At 45.4% G+C, this 19,322-nt stretch overlaps 1 protein-coding gene across 5 annotated transcripts in view; it reads left to right on the top strand.

The window, feature by feature from the left end:
- The window catches only part of LOC139052703 (putative epidermal cell surface receptor), a 176,455-nt gene extending 159,495 nt beyond the window's left edge, over window positions 1-16,960 (top strand). For all 5 annotated transcript variants that reach the window (XM_070529754.1, XM_070529751.1, XM_070529753.1 and 2 more), the window contains 7 exons: window positions 4,181-4,495; window positions 5,130-5,331; window positions 8,104-8,246; window positions 10,880-11,090; window positions 11,818-11,966; window positions 13,913-14,124; window positions 14,924-16,960. In XM_070529754.1, coding sequence (XP_070385855.1) covers window positions 4,181-4,495; window positions 5,130-5,331; window positions 8,104-8,246; window positions 10,880-11,090; window positions 11,818-11,966; window positions 13,913-14,124; window positions 14,924-14,974 — 1,283 coding nt within the window. In that variant the 3' untranslated portion in view covers window positions 14,975-16,960. The remainder of the gene's footprint in view (window positions 1-4,180; window positions 4,496-5,129; window positions 5,332-8,103; window positions 8,247-10,879; window positions 11,091-11,817; window positions 11,967-13,912; window positions 14,125-14,923) is intronic.
- The last annotated feature ends 2,362 nt before the right edge of the window (window positions 16,961-19,322 follow it).

The raw sequence follows: 19,322 nt of genomic DNA, 5'->3' as shown, positions 1-19,322 counted from the left end.
ATTGTATCAGCCACTCTATTACAATTCCGTTTATGAAAAGGCCAGTTCGCGGAGTCTCAAATACGACTTGTGTGTTGCCGTAAGAGCATACTGCACTCTATACGGTAGACAAACACACATATATGTATACACTGCATGCGGAACTGCCACTACAAGTGTGAAAGTAGCCTATAGATTGTCTGCACATGTCAAATAGACTGTGTCGTCTCAGACTTGTCATCAAATATGTCCATGCTGACACGTTGTTTGTAGAAAGTCTGCAGAAAATTGACATCGGAAGGGTACAGTATAACATAGGCTTTCTACTGACTGGGCGAAGGGTACGGTACCATAAGTAAAACAGCGGTAGACTTACTGTAATTTCAAGAATTACACGCCCGCGCAATTCGTGGACTTCTGTGTAACAGTCCACCTATGCACTTTTGAAGTGCAGGTCTTTCGTAGCAAGATTTATGAGAAGCATTGCTCTTTAAACTGTCATTTACCTAAATTGCGCAGGCTTAAGCATCGCGGTAGAGAATGGTATTGTTTCGCAGAATAAAGGGTGGTCAATGTGATGCATAGTTGTTTTGTTTATTCACGCCGTAAACATTTCGCGAGTGCTTGGAAGAGAGAGGAAACATGCGGTGTAGTGAAACGTACGAATGAACGAACGTGAAGGCTTGACAAATGGGCTAAACATCAACACATTCTCCGAAGCTGAAGCATGACTTCAAAGTAATTATAAGGCAGGTCGTACGATACGAAAGAAATTATCCAAATGACTGCAAGTACATATATTTGTCGGCACTCGGGTATGGATTCGTCAGTACAGTAATTTGGGGCTTCATTTATAGCCCCTTGACGTGCAGACTGTTTGCATCTTTTACCGGAACATTTGTTTAAAGCAGTTCAGTACTAAACAATTAGAACACGCTCAATTTATTACTCATTATTTAGAGTACATAGAAAATTGAGTATTATCAAGGAGGACAGGTAACTAAGCCTAAAAATTGTGGTTGGAATGCTCACCGCAGGTAAATTCGTTTGAAGACAAGGTCTTCTTAGCTCACTTCACAAGGAGTTGGCGTATCTGAGATCTTGGTATCTTGCAAGCACTTTCAGCAAAAACATGGCCATTTCGCACATACAGAGCGTCGTGTTCAGTTGAAAACGGTATCAAAATCCAGTGTCAACGAAACAAGAAGGGTGAATTTGTTAGAATGGGTAAAACTAACGGTACAGGCGTAATTATGCCAATGCAGTCAAAACTTGCCCACTTGCGCTATACTCCTGTAAAGGGTGCATGACCGCAGATATACTCAAGTTGAGGCGAAGCCTCCGCACGGCACACTTCTTTTTTTTTTTAATGGAGCGAGTTTGTTTGTACTTAGCAGGGCTCACGTGATGCCATGGCGTTCGGAAGCTGGCTTTGCCAGCGCCCACACGAAGCGAGCTCATCGTAGGGCAAAATTAATGATACGGGCGTAATAGACCATATGCGTAACCTGAAAGCTCGCTTCTCCACTTATCTTATGCAACGCAGCCCAGAAGGCGAACCTCGGGCTAGAATCTCAATTGAAGTGTCAACATACCGGTTAATTGTATCACTCCTGGCGCTGTCCGTTTCCTGCAGAGTTCAATGATTCAAAACGTGTGTTTTCAGCTTTATCAATGCTGCTAGCTGGAAAGCGGCCATCTTGGTTAGGCAAAGTTAGCTCTGTAGGAAAGTCACCTTATAGACTTTTGTATATTGTCTATTAGCGCTTTTTTTATCCTTCTCCCTCTCACCTATCGCTTCCCCTTTCCCCTCCCCCAGTACAGGGTAGCCAACCGGAGATAATCTCTGGTTAACCTCCCTGTCTTTCCTTTGCCTTTCTCTCTCTCTCTCTCTCTATTAGCGCCATCTTATCAGAAATTAGCCACGTTGCACTATCTCTAGCACCGACCCACGTCGTCTCCTGGTGAAAAAAGGGTCAACCAAGGGTTGACGCTAAAGAACACAAGGTTGACCTAATTACGCGTGAAATAAGATACTGATTAGGTAAGATACGGATTAGAAGCGACGACTGAACTACTACGTCAAACTTAACATAAAGAGAGACGAAAAGAGACAGATTAGAGGCGTGTAATCAGCATTTATATATAGACTCGTTCCAATCACCATAGACATCGACCTTATCCTCTTTAGTGTCGACACTTGGTTGACCTTTTCTTTTTGAGAATTTTGTTCGTTTAAACAAATTTTTCCCCTCGGAAGTTTCCCGAAAAGAAAGTGAACCGTGGAACTGAGAAATTTAGTTGAAATAGTTATTGGGGCTGCGTAATGAAGTGGCGATGAAAAATGGGCCGAACAGAAGCTTCACAGTAGAAGCTACAAGTGTGCTGGACGGCTGAACGTTGTACTAAGCATTACTCACATGCTCTCTAAACGCCATTCGGGCAGTTCGAACAGCGAAGTGTTTCGCTTGGTAATCGTACTATGAAACTGCGTAGTGTGGAAAGACTGCACATTGTTGGGCTGTAGCGTGTAGAGGCTAGGGAGAACGTGTAGCGCAAGTGCTTGCACAAATCAAGAAGACTAGTCCACTGTTGATTGCAAATACATGAATGAATGAATTAATGATAAATGAACAATAAATAAATAAATAAATAAATAAATAAATAAATAAATAAATAAATAAATAAATAAATAAATAAATAAATAAATAAATAAATAAATCTAAACACTGAATAAATACAGAACAAGGCTAAAGCAGGGCGCTTCACAGCTAAGCAAGAAAATTCCTAGAGTTCAAGCTCCATGCTTTGAATGATGTGACGAAACTCCTGCAGAGTAATGCGGATACAGATACGTGTCGAGCGTCGGTTGCCAGACGACGGCTAATCTGTTGCAAGGCTGTCGCTCTTGAAGCAGCAGACACGTGATATAATCGACGCGACGTCCAATATGACGTGTGGCAGGTCTGACAGGCGGCTGTTGGAGGCCGCTGCTGTAACCTGCCGCAACCTAATGACACCTGTTTTAATCCTGTTTGATGCGGCTGTTGGTATCACAGGACTCATACGTCCGAATGCATAAGCAATCGAAAAGTGTGTCTCCTGTACTTAAAAACATTAACAGCGGAAGATCAGTAGCTGTGCTGTTGTACAATGGGGCGTGTTTAAAATTCGACATCTTTAAACGGTCGTTAGAGATCAGCACTAAATCAGTGTAGACTGCTCTAGTAGTCTTTAAATTATCTAGCGCTATTATTCGGCGGAGGAATGTTTGTTACTGTAGCAGAAATCGAAGGCCTAGTATTCTGTCCAAAACTCACGCCAAGAAATCTATAATGTCAGTGTGACATCACAAATTTCAAAGTACTTTCACGTATTTGCGCCGACTTATTTTCTGTGTAAAAAAAAACAAAAATTTCCAATACTGAGTCTTTCGTTGCTTTATAATGCTTCGAAATGCTCGCTTATTGACTGATAATTAACCGCTCCCGATCAGCCTCTGTGAGATCTTATGACGTCACGTCATGGCACGAGAACTAGTGCACCAACTTCAAGGTGGCGTCGCCACCTGGTTTCCCGCTCTTTCAGAGAGAGAGAGAGAGTAATATAGGAAGGCAGGGATGTTAACCAGTCAATAGTCTGGTTGGCTACCCTACGCTGGGGGAAGGGAGAAGGGGAAGCGAGAGAAGGGACAAAGAAGGTGTAGATACGTGTGCGGACAGCACTTGAATTGAAGACGCTCGCGCAAACCAGAAGTTCTGAGAAAGCATAGAAGTGCCTTCACTTTCAACTTTTTGCTGCCTTGCCGAGCGTGCGCGTACAGTGAGGCTAGCTTCTTTCTCCGCGTCCAAGCAGTGTGTAAGACATATCAGTCCAAAGTTTAGCGTGGCATTCCTTCTTCAGTGATTTCTTGCATATCGCAGCTACAAAAGGCCACAAAAGCGCTGCTGCGATATTTGAAAGCGACCGGATTGAGCGAGCGCCTGTGATTCGGACTGAGTGACCGACTGATATCTCCAGTGGAATTTCTCTTCTTTTCATCTTTCCGTCCCCCTTTCCCTTTCCGCAGTGTAGGGTAGCCAACCGGTCTCAGTCCTGGTTAACCTCCCTACCTTTCTTTCATCATTTTCTCTCTCTCTCTCTTGTATAGCGTGTAACGAACGCCCTGTGCTCACTGTGTTGCCAATATCTTCGGCGCCAGGCAAGGAACTGCAGAACGTCAGCGTCGTCGCCGTCAACTCGACTGCGATACGCGTCCGCTTCACGCTGTCCAACATCCTCATCGGCCTCGTGGGGCACGCCGAGCTGCACTTCACCACGGACCCGCTGACGCCGCGCGAGACCTGGAGCACGCAGAAGTTCGCGCGGCCCAAGAGGCTGTTCGACACGGCGAACATCGAGTACTACCTGCCCGGCCTGCGCCCGGACACCACGTACTTCTTCCAGATACAGATCATCATCGACTCCCTCCAGTCCGGCCCGGAGAGCCAGGTCTTCAAGCTCACCATGCCGCCCGGTGCGTACACTTTTGGGGTGGACGCTTTGGCGAGGAGACGTTGTTTCCGCGGTTTAGCTGGCTCATGCTTTGCGAAGATTAAGCTGGTCTCTCAGCTGGATTGACACGACGGGCCGAATGGCTGGTTTGGCCTGCCAGCGAGCCTGGTTATGGACCTTAAGGGGGAGTGGCATGGTAAACAGACCAGAGTATCTATTTTTAGGTTTTAGCGCCAAAACGTTTTCGGCTACCCAAGGAACAGGGTAGTTACTGAAGTACTATAGCGCCAAACAGACGACACAAGAAGAAGAGACAGTGCTCGTCCGTGTCTCTTCTTCTTGTGTCGTCTGTTTGGAGCTATAGTACTTCAGTAATATGCACCAACTAGCCGAACAAAAAGTTCAACAGGGTAGTGCAGTGGCGAGCTGCGAGGACCAATACAAGTCATTTAAAAATGGCGACAGAGCCGTGCACTCTTGTATTTACCTGAGGAAGCCACTGGGAACGCAAACGCCGACTCTATATTGAAGCTTCATTAGAAACACGTAGATAAAATACCACAGACTCCAGAAAGAGAAAACGAAAAGTGGAAAAATACCAGCTAGGCCCACCTTCCCGTATACTTAGGTGAAGTACTTTTATTGCTTTGCTACAGAACCTACGACGACGACTACGGTGCCTCCGCTGCTACTTCTGGACATGATGATGGCCGTGAACAGCATCGACCCGCACACGGCCAAGGTTTCCTGGAGGCCACTGGACAGCCGTGAGAAGAAGTACGTGGACGGCCTGCAGATTCGCTACAAAATGAACGGACAGGATCACGCGCCCTGGAAGACCACGCCCATGATCCACAGGTAAACAGTGTGTATCTATGAATCGCGCGCAACGAAAACAAAAGGCAAGGAATGACGAACGCTGCGTGGAAACTGAATTTTTGTTGAAAAATATAAAGCGCGATAAATGGTGTAGTTAACGGATTACAGTTCGGGGACTATTAACATGTTTAAATGTGGGATCGTTGCGTAATGCGAACCGTCTATCGGACCGGAGAAGACTTGGTTTAAGTTTTTTAGGGTCATAGACACTTTTGGAGAAACGATACACAACTGCGTTTGCGACATTTTACAGTTCTACATTACGTAACGATATCCACTGAATACTGGCGAAACTGTCATAGAGAAGCCGAATGCATACTGATTGCGTTCAATCTAAACAAAACAGCTCTTAAGACAATGTTGCCGCGCGTGCTAAATAGTGGGCGCGGAATACCTAACAAAACATAAGTCTAAAAAACAAACAAACAAACTTCAGTCTAAAATATGCACCTGCAGAACATGTACACCGGGTGCGACTAAACTCCAGAAAATACAGCACTAAGAACAATCTCCGTGGTACATAAGATCTGTGAGTTTAGATCACTGCTGCTAGGACATAGAAACGAAGGGAGTGTGACGAGATCAAGAATTTCCAAGCAATAATCCCTCCTGTTTCGTTAGGACCGCCGAAGCTTGATTTACACGTTTTTGCATGCTTTAACAATTCAAAACACATCGATAATATTTACGCGTGCACTAGTTGCAATGCCTTGCGATTACGCTTGTGTACGTAAACCTGCAGAGGTGTCGTGGTTGCTCTCCGGTTAAAGTTTGGCCACCCGGGGTTCTTTAGCGTGCAGCAAAGGCATGGTGCCGACATACGCTTTTGAGTTGTTGCCATGCTTTCCTATTGGAGAAACGGACCGTGGCAGCATCCATACGTGTAATCACAGCATACTGCGAACGTGTGTCTCAACAAAATTAAAAATTTCACTCTTTAACCTGAATCAACCCGCCGTGCTTAAAAATTGGCAGTGGCTTAGCTCGGCTCTGCCAGGATATACGTAGCGAAAGCTAAGGCATATCGTGGTTAGCCTGGGTAATCTTGATTGCTAGTCCAGGTTAGTCTGGTTGTCTAGCTATGTTGCGGTGTTTAGCCAGTCGTTCGGCGCGCTGTTCGTCTGTTTCCTGGGCGATTCGTTTCCTCTTCATCTCGTTCCGATGTCGATGCCAGGCCTCCTCCTGCTTATCAGAATTGTCGCCGTCCATACTGTCGCCACAACTGTGGTTCCGGCGCACGCGAGCTCTCCTTTTCAATCCTCCGACATCTTATCAGGCATGCGACGCAGCTGGCGAAGCGAGCGGAGGCGAACGCAATGACGAGGAACGCGGTGTGACGTCATGTCCCTCCTCGGAGCAGGGCCATGGCGAAATCACAAGTTCGCGGCCAGTAAAGCTTTCGCTTTAAAACACCTCATTGCAACTTCAGGAAGGCAAAAATGGTGAACTACGGCTATAGCGATAGCATAGCGAAGGTTTTGTTCCGTATCGACAATTTTGCAAGTTCTGCCGTAGTCAAACAAACTTTAGTGTTTACTGTTGCTTTTATTGAGATAGAGAAACATCAAACATAGCCCGCGCAAGGATTCATCGCGCCAGCGAGTTTTTCCCAAAACACATTCAGCTCACTCTCATTATGGAGCTTCGGACAAACTGCGAGACTCCTAAATGGCATTGCCACCTGCAGAGACGTGCATTTTCACTGCGTCCGTCTTAATAAAGGTCAACCGGAAAATCGATGCGTGCTCTTGAGCTCCCCGCCTCACCTAACTGTCCAACTGAGTAAACCTTTGACAGCTTATTGCGTCCTGCTTCCCGAGAGACAAACAGCTCCGGGGTATCGCTCTTTCGCGATGCGCTATCGACCCTGGCTATCTCATTTGCAGCCTGATTGCCTCCCGGGTTCTCTTCCATATTCAGTGCTATGTGGAGCCGTGGCGTACGCAGACTCGCTATACCGTGTATATCCGAGTGTACCTCAGAGTTTGCCACTCGACAGTATTGTCAAAATCAATCAATCAATCAATCAATCAATCAATCAATCAATCAATCAATCAATCAATCAATCAATCAATCAATCAATCAATCAATCAATCAATCAATCAATCAATCAATCAATCAATCAATCAATCAATCAATCAATCAATCAATGTGGGTTGTTCTTTATAGAGCCAAGACAGTGCCGTCATAAACCTGATCAATCAAGCCGTGCTTGAAGTCGCTTCGAAATGTCGTATGTCGGAGAAGGTTATGTTGGTCACGGTCATTCTGAGCGTTAACAATTTCCACACTGGAAATAGATTGCTGCTAACTTCATCTCGCCTCCCTGTGGTCTGTGAAAACCTGGAAAGAACGTGTACCTTATGAAGTTGAGATCAAGCTGTTGTATTCTATCAGGCTGCCGTAGCGACTGTTTGTCGCGTTCAAATTTTCTTTAGTTTACTCGACACTTACATGATTTGTCGTGTCTACCATACAGAGAGCTTTGATAGTCATCGAAATCATTCTGCATCGAACGTTTTGTATGCGATCTAAGCCCAAATCGGTGAAGTCACTCGTGCTTGAACTATGTTTCTTTTTTGGCGCGGGGACTCGATCTTCGTACGGTATACGACCTGCGTTTAATCAAATGCGGCGCAATGTAGCCATCAGGCAAGGGGTTTAGTTTCCCTTCTCCTGTTCTTCGAACATCAGGTGCTCTCCTACGTTCGCGGGCAATCTATATGCGAATGAACGCGGTACACTTCGCAGGGACCGGACGTCATACCTGCTGCAGGACTTGGAGCCCAGCGCGTCGTACCTGATCGATATGCAGTTCGCCGTGCCCGAGGGCCTGCCGACGCGCATTGAGTCGTCGCAGCACGTGGAAATGAGGACCGCTCCCGTGCCCAAAGGTGAGGAGTTGAATCTGCCGTGCCTCGGGTCGAAGCTAGCTCAGGCTTGCACTATTAGAACTGGGCATTGCGGAGCCTTGGTTGTGATCTGGGAGAGCTTCATGGGAATCCAAAGAGACCAATACCAAGAGAGAGAGAGAAAAAAAAAGCGGCGTAGTAATTATTTGTGAAACTAAACACGAAGTATCGATCCGTGGCGTAATTATTGCGTCAGTGGCTGTGTCAGTCATTATGCAACCGTTTCTTTTTTTCTTTCTTTCTCTCTGTGTCACAAGAAGCACAAGAAAGTGTGGATAGATGTACAGTGGTGAAAAACGCTGCACGATGTGCCGTAGGTATGCCGATAATATGGCAACTGTCAGTCCAAACGAATGTCTATATGAGAGAAAAAAAAGAGGGAAAGGAGGAGGTTAGTCTGTGTTATACCGACGCTTAATGGTTACTCTGTTCATGCGCTGTAGGCCATGTGCATTGACTAATTCTACAAAACTGTGCGCATAAGTGCACACAACTACACAATCGAATTTTTAGATAACGAATACGCATGTGACCAGTTATCGACTATAACAAAGAAAATTTAGACAACTTGGCGCAGATATTAACGTGTAGCGGCTATATGCTTACGAATCTGAAACTGTACTTCTTCCAGAGACAAGGAGTTGCCGACGTTGAATTTGTGCAAATATGTCTATATATACCGTGTCAATAATAAAAAAATGACACGTGTAGCACGCAGCGTTTGAGCGCACGCTGTAATGGCTGAGACGTTATTGAGCATGTTTGGCGCGTAGGCGTCTTTAAGCGTACGTAGCTAACTCTGAGTGGTTTTTGTCATTGCTCGAGTCGTTGTTCTCGATTTTGTTGTCGTCACTGTGGCTTTTCTTTATCAATTGTGAAAGACGGGAATCTTGGCTTATGAACAGCTAGCAGTCCCATAATTGTAGCTACAAAGCTATAAACAGTATTGAAATAGAAAAAAAAATTAGGGGTAACGAAAACTTTTCGCACTGGGTGTTAAAAAAAAAGAAACGTCTATCATATCACACAGTCACAAATGTGTAATCATCATACGCAGTTCAGAATCATGATCCATAGTGTGATCCATGGACAAGTGTCTGTAGACTCAAATCCTGCCGTCAGTGCTGAGTTGTGTTCCTATGTTCTTCGTGCAGCTGAAATGGTGCGCTCGGCCATGTTGCAGGCCACCAGCAGATAAAGACCCGTTTTCTGTAAAACGAACATTATTACTGATTTTTGACGAGAGAGAGAAGATAGAGAGAAGGGAAGACGGAAAGGCAGGATGGTTAACCAGACTGAGTCCAGTTTGCTACCCTACACGTGTGGAGGGGAATGGGGAGTGAAAGAGGAAGAGAGAGAACTTAAGTGTAGGATGTCTATAGTCGGGCACTCAAGTCCGTTGCCTTCAGGTAGCGAAAAAGCGCTCGAACTGCTTTCTGGGCCAATGAACTGTGGGGCCAGGCTCCCAAGATCTTCGCTTCCATAATAGGCCTGTCATCCAGTCTATTTAAGGCGCACTGGAGAGTCTCACGTTGATTATCGAAGCGAGAACAGCGGCACAGAAGGTGACTGATGGTCTCTTCACACTTGCACTTAGCGCACATTGGTGAATCCGCCATTCCAATGCGGTAGCTGTAGGAGTTGGTGAATGCTACTCCTACCCACAGCCGACACAGCAGTGTTGCGTCACGTCGTGGAAGGTTCGCTGGTAATGTAAGTTTCAGTGATGGGTCGAGGCTGTGTAAACGACACTCAGAGTTCTGTGGTGTATGCCAGCAACCTGACGTGATTGCACGAGCAAGACTGCGAAGCTCTCTTGCAGCGTCGACTCTGGATAAAGGTATAAGGAGTGTCGGTGAGCCAGCCTGGGCACGTCGGGCAGCGTCATCGGTGAGGTGATTACCAACGATGCCACAATGTCCCGGCAGCCACTGAAATATGATATCATGACCTCGTTCAGATGCGCAATGGCAGGTTTCGTTGATTTGTGATAGCAGCTGTTCATAATTGCCACGAGTACCTCACAGTCAGGTATGGCTGTGGGAACGGTAATTTGAGTGAAGGAAAGCAAATCGATTATCGAATACTTTCCGAATAGTTTTCGCATAACGAGCTCGCAATTAATGTAAAAAGATGTCCGTACCGTAACACTCATAAAGCTATCTCGTTTCTGTCATTACATAGCGCGTTATGAAGCGTTGTTGTTCAAAAAATACAAACTGAGCATCAGGAAGAAATAAGCCGTTTGTTCGCACACAGGACTCTTCGCAGAGTGTGCATGATCGCTGTACAGTCGATAAAGCGTGGCTCCTTGGACGCAGCAGCCTGCTTAACTATGTAGGTTGTCGTGTTTCATGCGTACGTTTTGCCAGCAAGGATGACATTTCTCGCACTTTCACGCCAATTTTATGTATGATTGCGCACAGCTGCCGTTTTAAAGTGGTCAAATCATTTGCTCATCATTTACAAATGATGAGCATTCCATTCGAGTACCGAATCGTGCAAGACAGAATTCGAAAGCGTTTTTTGAATGTTCGCTCGTACGCGCCTAGATTGAAGCCATCGCAGACGGCTTTTTGCAAGCCCTAAAAATGAATCGCTGCTTCCTCGCGCAGACGAGTACCAGTTCGAGTTGATCGTGAACGTGAAGAGGACCGAGCAGTACTCGGCTTCGCTCGTGATGGACGGCATACCGGAACCCATCACCAAGTACGTGCACGTGTTCAACGTCATGTACAAGAGCGAGGCGGCCGCCGAGCACATTCAGCGCTTCATGGTCCTCAAGGAGCCAAAGATCTTGCTGGAGGACCTCAAGCCCGGACAGAGGTAATCAATCAATCAATCAATCAATCAATCAATCAATCAATCAATCAATCAATCAATCAATCAATCAATCAATCAATCAATCAATCAATCAATCAATCGACGAATGAATCAATCGACGAATGAATCAATCGACGAATGAATCAATCGACGAATGAATGAATGAATCGACGAATGAATGAATGAATCGACGAATGAATGAATGAATCGATGAATGAATGAATCGATGAATGAATCGATGAATGAATGAACGAATGAATCGATGAATGAATGAATGAATGAATCGATGAATGAATGAATGAATGAATGAATCGATGAATGAATGAATGAATGAATGAATGAATGAATCAATCAATCAATGGATGGATGAATGAATGAATCAATGGATGGATGAATGAATGAATCAATCAATCAATGGATGAATGAATGAATCAATCAATGAATCAGACAGTTAGTCAGTCAGTCAGACAATCAGTCAATCAGACAATCATTCAGTCAATCAATCAGCCAGTCAATAAAATTTGTAAAAATGTGTTTTCTCGTGTTTAAACATTTATGAACGTCTTTTACTAGCTCGCCCACATTAAAGTGCACCAATACAAGTCCAGCTCATTCCGACAGTTGTTTCTGGGATGGTGATAGATGTCATGAGGCTGCTTGTGGCGCATTGTTGGTGCGAAAGGGTTTGGTGGCACTGCTTTTCTCACACTGCGGTTGCCCCGTCACGCAGGTACAAGGTGTGGGTGGACGCCTACCTGACCAACGGCAAGACGACGACGTCCAACATTCTCGACTTCCACACCAAGCCGGGTCCCCCGCCAACCACGACGACGACGTCGACCACGACGAGCACGACAACCGAGTCGAACGAGATCGAAGGTGGGAATCAGATGTGCAGCGTGTTGCCGCCGAATGAGAGAGAGAAAACAAGGGTAGGAAAGGCAGGGAGGTCAACCAGAACAGCATCCGGTTTGCTACCCTACACTGGGGGTGGGGGAAAGGGGAATAGAAAGCGGAAGAAAGGGAGAGAGTAAGCACTGAGTACGTGTGGGAGGGACACCAGACACAAGGACACTATAAACGGTCTGTTAAGCCCGTGCACTTCAAGTACCGCACAAGTGCACGAATCGCTTTTCGAGCCAGTGACGGGTGTGGCCACGGTCCGAGTATCTTTGACTCGGTGAAAGGTCTCGAGTCCAGTCTGCGTAATGTTGCCCGCAGAGAGAGGCGTTGGACATCGTAGCGAGCAGGTGAAATGACAAGAATATCTACAGGCTTCTTCCTACTAGTAAATAGAACACTATCGAGTTAGACTGCCGGGCCTGGTGCCGCGCGATCGAGTGTAGGTGGTGTGTCCAGTACTGTAATTTGAGCAACTAATTATCCCGCGCTGTGCCTGAACCTTTTCCACTGCTTTCCGTGGGTACTTGCGCGATGAGGCAAGATCCGATGCGCGATTTGCCCATTCGTAGGCGACAGATTCAGATCGCAGGTGACGTTGGCACCGAGATTTTCATCTCACGCGTGTACTGTGGGTATTGCGAGCGTTTGTGGCTCGCTCGTACACGAAAGCTACAAAGAAGAAACAGATGCGCTGTTTTCTGCCTTGCACTGGTAGCTAACTTCGGCGCAAGTCAGGTGTTTCTTTTTTTACCATGGGCACGATCTATCCGACAGCGTCTCTTTTTACAAAAGCTCGGCCCCCTTCGCACACCCGCAATTTAGTTTCATCTGTTTGTTTACATCATACCGCAGGCCTAGCGGCCCAAGCAAGATGGGTAAAGTACACTGACAAATGCGCAACACAAAAGGCTAGCGCCCTAACCTAGCATTACCAGAAAATGAAAGTGCAAGGAAACAATAAAACAACACAAAACAGCAATTTGACTTCGAAAGCGCTATTGAGAACCCGAGTTTCAAGTGATTATCCACGGAGTTTAAGACGCCGAAAAGGCATGGCATTCCATTCTTCGATAGGATCAGTTATCACGTATAACGTCTTTGACAACGTAATGAGGCGCACACTACAGACCACTGCTCCGGACTTGGCTAAACGGGTGCGTGGGCAACGTAAAGGCAACACGCGCATCGCTGCTTGCACGGCGACGACTTACAATAATGGAGACGTCTTGTTTGCGCGCTCTGCACGAAAACGAGGATTGCGGGCCTGCTACTCTCGGAGGACTTAGTTAATTTGCAATATAACATGCATGCGCATTTAGTTTTGAGGGCTCCGTACAATGCGATGCACTGTCAAAGGGAACGTGCACCTAATATTCCGTATCAATGTGGACATTTGGGTGAGTCAGTTGGCTGCCATTTTGCTCGCAGCACGGCAAGCACTTAAGCAGAGAGAGAGAGAGAGAGAGAGAGAGAAAGAAAGAAAGAAAGAAAGACAGAAAGACAGAAAGACAGCAAGAAAGAAAGGAAGAAAGAAAGAACGAAAGAAAGAACGACAGAACGAAAGAAAGAAAGGAAGAAATAGACAATGTTCTGGCTCCTTGCTCGGTGTCTTTACGTCGGTGTTGTTCTATAGGTGAAATAAGTGCCAGCAGTCTATGGTCGATGACAGCTGTCATGAGGCGAAAAAAACACGCCAACAAATACATTTATGCATAAATGTACGTCCGAAGAATATCGGCAGCTTGTTTTCAATATAGACGAAGAAATGCTTAAGTTACGGTAGTTTTAACACCGTTGATGAGTTCCCTCGAACATCGACCACACTGCTAATGCTCGATCGCCGTCGTGATCGGATCGGAACTGGACAGCGAATGATGACGCACCGTGTCCTCCTTTCCCTCCTCCCCCTTCGTCCCCAACAGACAGCAAAGCCGTGGCCCTGCACAGCGTGCACCAGGACAATAGCACGGCCGAGGCGTACTACATCGCCCTCATCGTGGTCGCCATAGTCGCCGCGGTGGCCGGACTAGCGTTCGCCGTCGTGCTGGTGCTGCTGCTGCGGAGGCAGTCCACGGCCAAGGCGCCCATCACGCGGAACCCGTCCGAGTCCGCGTACGACAACCCGACCTACAAGGTGCGCGAGATCCTTACGCTTTTTCTTTTTCTATTGACGAGCGTGTTTTTCTAATCCTAGTGAATATCGCGCGATCGAGTAGTGAACAAAAGATCCCGTAGGCCGAATGAACAAATGAGGGAATCGGCATCTTAGCCAATCGTTTTCGAACGAGTGCTGGTCATTGAAGGATTGAGCCAGATCAATCAGCGATTCAACAAATTTTACGATGATGCCGACTCCCGGAAGGAACAAATGGGTGAGACGGGGAATCAGCGACATTTACCGAATCACCCGCACTGATTGACAGAAGTAACCAATCAAGAATTCAATTAATTTATAAAATTTACCAAATATGCATTAATAACTGAATCATACGTTCAAATTCATCTCATTACCAATCAACGAATGAATGAGTTTGTCAATCTACCGAATCGCCACTGGTTGCGCGGCATGATTCAGCAGCATAACAGACGACCAAGCCAGCCGGTGTGGGCGCTAAAATTCCAAAGAAGTCACGTGACTGCCACGTGACCACGTTCTGTGTCATCACGTCGCTATGCATACACCTCTTGATCAATGACACAAAAACTTGCTCTTACAAAAACCTTCAGAGGGAAACAATTAAGGGACGATTTGAGGCGTGCCAGTAAATAACTTGCGGTTTCCTGGTCGAAAACATTTAAAAATACTAGTAAAGCCATGTAACAGCTTCTCTAAACCCCGTAGCTCAATTATGAAAATCTAAACGCAGAACGGCGATGAACCGAACGTTTGCTGACACTGAAATGACTCGTTCGATTTTTGTTCTTTCTTACAGACCTACGATGGAGAGAAGCCCGAAGAGAAGAACGGAAATGTGCAAGCATGACTGCGCAACTAGAAAAATAGTCTTCACGCTGAGCGTTATTGTAATATAGCACTAGTACATATATAAATATATATATACTATAATGTTCATAATTTCCCCCTGACACATGATTGTACATACGATAACAGCAAGAGTGACGTTATAAGCATTCTTGCTTTTTCCCGTGAAAAAGAAAAGAAAGCGCACAACTAACAAAAGGACTGTTGATGTTGCTGCTGTGGTCGCATGTTTTAGGTAGGACAACACGAGCTGCTGTCCTTGGCAGTCTTTTGGACAGTGCTGCGCCAACTGCATGTGTGTGAACACGACCAGCCAACGTGGAATGCGTCGATCGAGATTAGATATATTCAGATTGAATGTGTGCTGACCTGCCCACAGTTCGACTGTTATTGCCTGAGATCGTGCGAACGGAGTGCCCGTATGACGAGATCCGTTAGGATGGCAATTTAGAGCATCTAACGATGTTTAGGGGAGTACCGAACCAGTTCTGTTTAGTCATAGGCGATGTTTTTTTTTTCCCTGGGACGCATATTTCTTAATATTTGCTCCGTACATCTGAGCCCGTGTACCTTCCTATATACCAGTGCGTACAAAAGGTCATGCTGAAGTGCAAAAGCTGACTACTGCTTAACATAACACATCAACCATTGTTAGACGGCAGCTGTATAGTTGCGTATTATTTTTTTCTTAGTCTCTTTTTACGCCGACGTTTTGCGCCTGCAGGCAGCAAAAGTTATTGTCACGTGACCCACAACGACTTACAGTGGACCCTAACCCGACCGCTTCGTCCTCGCTTTTGAGGAGGTGCAATTCTGCCATGACGAAGCGACTTTTGTTGTGTTGTGATCAGTGATGACGTGGACGTTGTACTCGATACTTTGCTACAACTTTCACGTACTCATATTCACTGAAACGGTCAATCAGCAGTTCTATTTTAACACAGTGGATGTCACTTTCCCAAATGCTTCTGTACATAAAACTATTTGTCCTGAGGTTTCTTTTTTAGGAACGCCGCACGCGGTGTTACCGGCTTTCGGCTATGCAAAGCCAGCAAAAGAGATTTACATATATTCCTTCAAATTTGCATAGTTTGTCGAGGCCACGGCTTACAGACAGTGCACGTGAACAAGCATCCCTGCTTTGACTTAACGCTAACGTTTGCATTGAGCGACGTGTATTAGCAGGCTGCTGACTGCCTGTCAACATCGTTTTATATTACCCTTGAGATCACAGATGAAAGCTTCCCCAGACTCACACCTTTGTCACCGGTGACTTTTGTACACTGCCAATTGCAAGCCGCCTCACAAGAAGAGTCGGCAACTTTCCTTCCACTACGTCGACCGCATTGGCACAATATTTCAGTGTTATAAAAAAAGCCTAACATTTCATATCAGTGTGAAAGGTATATATATATTTTTCTTGGCTGCCATTCTTTCTGTAACCGTTTGCCATTCTAACACTGCTTGAATGAAAGTAGCGTTCAATATGAATGGTCGGTGTGTCCCTTGTTCCTTCGTAACTACCACTTAATTTTATTTGAGACTGAGCCAAGCTTGGGCTCTTGTTGTAATGCCATACAGAGTGTGTTTAAGACTACGCTTAATAGATGTGCTGTGAGCTGTTGTTTGACATTCCGAATGCTGGATGCGTGTTTAAAAGGTGTGCTTGCGTTCGTCTAGTTTATTGTTTTGCTTTCTTTTTTACGAACAGAGAACGCTGCCGTATCAGTCTGTTTCAATTGTATGTTTTTTTGTTAAGTGGTGAGTCGTGTCGGCTTAGCACGTTGTGCATTTGTGGAGCGCTGTTCTTTGCAGCCTAAGATTGAGTGGAGCGTGTGCCTGCGCGTGCGTTGTGATTGTACATATTAAATGTTATCAAAGCTATCAGAGAACAAAGAAGAGTACGTGTCATCACGTGTTTTTTCTTGAAAGAGAAGAAATGTACGTGTGTATGATGTGTACAATAAATCTATTGTGTGAAAATAAATCTGTGTAGCTGTCCAGTTCTTCTTCTTTTTGTTCTTTTCCTCTGTCCTCGACAGGTGCGCATTTCCAGGACAACACCCATAATTGTGTTCGTGCTATCACAGTAAGCGAAAGGAGTCATTTTGCCAGACTGTAAAGACAGCGGGAATAACCGTTCCCGATGAAGCGGGATGATAATGATCTACAGATCGCAAAAAAAGAAGAAAATGTTGAGCCGCCAATATACTTGCACAAATGATTTGCTTTCGACAAGATTTCAAGCTCAATATTAAGTTTGTCGAGTAGATAATTCGATAGTTTTATTACCGGAATGTATTTCCGATTTGTTCTGCAGTGTGCGATTGTGTTCTACGAAGAAGCGTATCTCGTTTCCCTAAATAGCACATTCGAAGAAATCGCTGGAATACCGGATGACAAGGTTGTACTGAAGGCGCTCGCTTTCTTTTGATTTGAAGGGCATTCCGCTTTGAGATTTTTGTTTCTTGTAAGCCAGTTACAAATATGTTTGTCATGTTGTTTCCTAAACGAACAGAAAGTGCCGCGGTAGTTGAATATTGCTAAGGTACGAGCTTCCTTAACGAAGTAGGTTTTTTTCTTTGTTGAAAAGAACAGAGATTTGATTACCCTTTAATTCTGACGGCTATTCATTTTCATATAATATTGCTTCGTAACAATATTATTACAAATAAAAATTAAGTGGCGATGCAGCGGTAAATGCCAGAGAATTTCGTTAGCATGACGTCGTACCTCTTTCAGATGTAACATCCGTGATTGAAACCGCGTTTACCACTTCAACTCACTCGACACTATATATATATATATATATATATATATATATATATATATATATACACACACACACACACACTAAGCTCGTCCACCCCCTCTCTGCCTTTACCACGTGACTGCCTTCCCTCACTTCACACACACCTTCATTCGCTTTGTCACTCGTAATGCTAACGCATTAAAAAAAATATGTAAGACAGGAGACGTCCCAGGTTCGCGAAATGGAGAGCAAGGTCAAGTAAGGAGAGTAAAATCTACACATATTCCTGCAGGCACACCGGAACATACAGATGCAACAGGCTAAGACTAGTTGCACCGTCTACTATTCGAGTTCTGACACATGCGCGTATACCTATTTCCAAACACGTATAAGCGGCCGTGACACGCGCCGAGATGAAAAGGCGTGCAAATGACGAAAACACAGATGACATGAAAAGTTCAACGGGGAGTGTAGGCAAAGAAATCCTCGCTCTAAAAGCATAACGGAATGAAAGCAACGGGGTGGCATAGAATAAAAAAAAACATCTGCCGAAGATTCGGAATGTGCGTTTTAAAATGACGCTCACAGAAACAAAAGTCGAGAGTTTAAACAAGTAGACGGATATATCTTAAAAACCTCGCAAGAAAAAATAAATGCACAGAGGCATGGCTTTGGGGTAACGAAAAACCTGTCTGGTACACTTCGGCGAACAGTTTTACCGATGAATGTTTTTTTGCGAGAAAGGATGCTATGCAGCTGAAAATAAAGGCAGATGGTGCAAACTTCGAGTTGATTTGAATTTCAATGCAGTAAATTTATGCATCTGCGAGTGAGCACGCGCTGCACGTGCCACCACGATTTACATCGTGTTGTGAACGCGTGGCCGTATCTTTTTTTTTTCCCGCTTGGGTTGCCACGTGGCATAACGTCATAAAGGAGATAAATTACCCGCGAGTCAAATAGAGAAAAGTAAAAACGTTTCTTTCACGTACATCTCGGTTGGAACACTGCTGGTAACGATGGTTTCGTCAAGAAGGCGACATCGAACATAGAATGCCCTGGCACTTTGCTTTGCTTAATTTTACGCATACCTTTGGTACTCGGCTGCTGTGACGTTCTGTTGCTGATCAGTACGTCGCCGGTCCGACTCCCGGAAATGGCGGCTGCGTTGAGATTACGGCGGATTGCCAAAATATAAGTCATCATCATCATCAGCCTAGTTACGCCCACTGCAGGGCAAAGGCCTCTCCCATACTTCGCCAACAACCCCGGTCATGTACTAACTGTGGCCATGTTGTCCCTGCAAACTTCTTAATCTCATCCGCCCACCTAACTTTCTGCCGCCCTCTGCTACGCTTCCCTTCCCTTGGAATCCATTCCGTAACCCTTAATGACCATCGGTTATCTTCCCTCCTCATTACATGTCCTGCCCATGCCCATCTCTTTTTCTTGATTTCAACTAAGATGTCATTAACTCGCGTTTGTTCCCTCACCCAATCTGCTCTTTTCTTATCCCTTAACGTTACACCGATCATTCTTCTTTCCATAGCTCGTTGCGTCGTCCTCAATTTCAGTAGAACCCTTTTCGTAAGCCTCC

This window comes from Dermacentor albipictus, unplaced genomic scaffold (genome assembly GCF_038994185.2).
Source record: "Dermacentor albipictus isolate Rhodes 1998 colony unplaced genomic scaffold, USDA_Dalb.pri_finalv2 scaffold_29, whole genome shotgun sequence".
Classification (NCBI taxonomy): Eukaryota; Metazoa; Arthropoda; class Arachnida; order Ixodida; family Ixodidae; genus Dermacentor; species Dermacentor albipictus.
The sequence above is the reverse complement of the archived record's forward strand: the minus strand, read 5'-3'. Positions and strand labels throughout refer to the sequence as shown.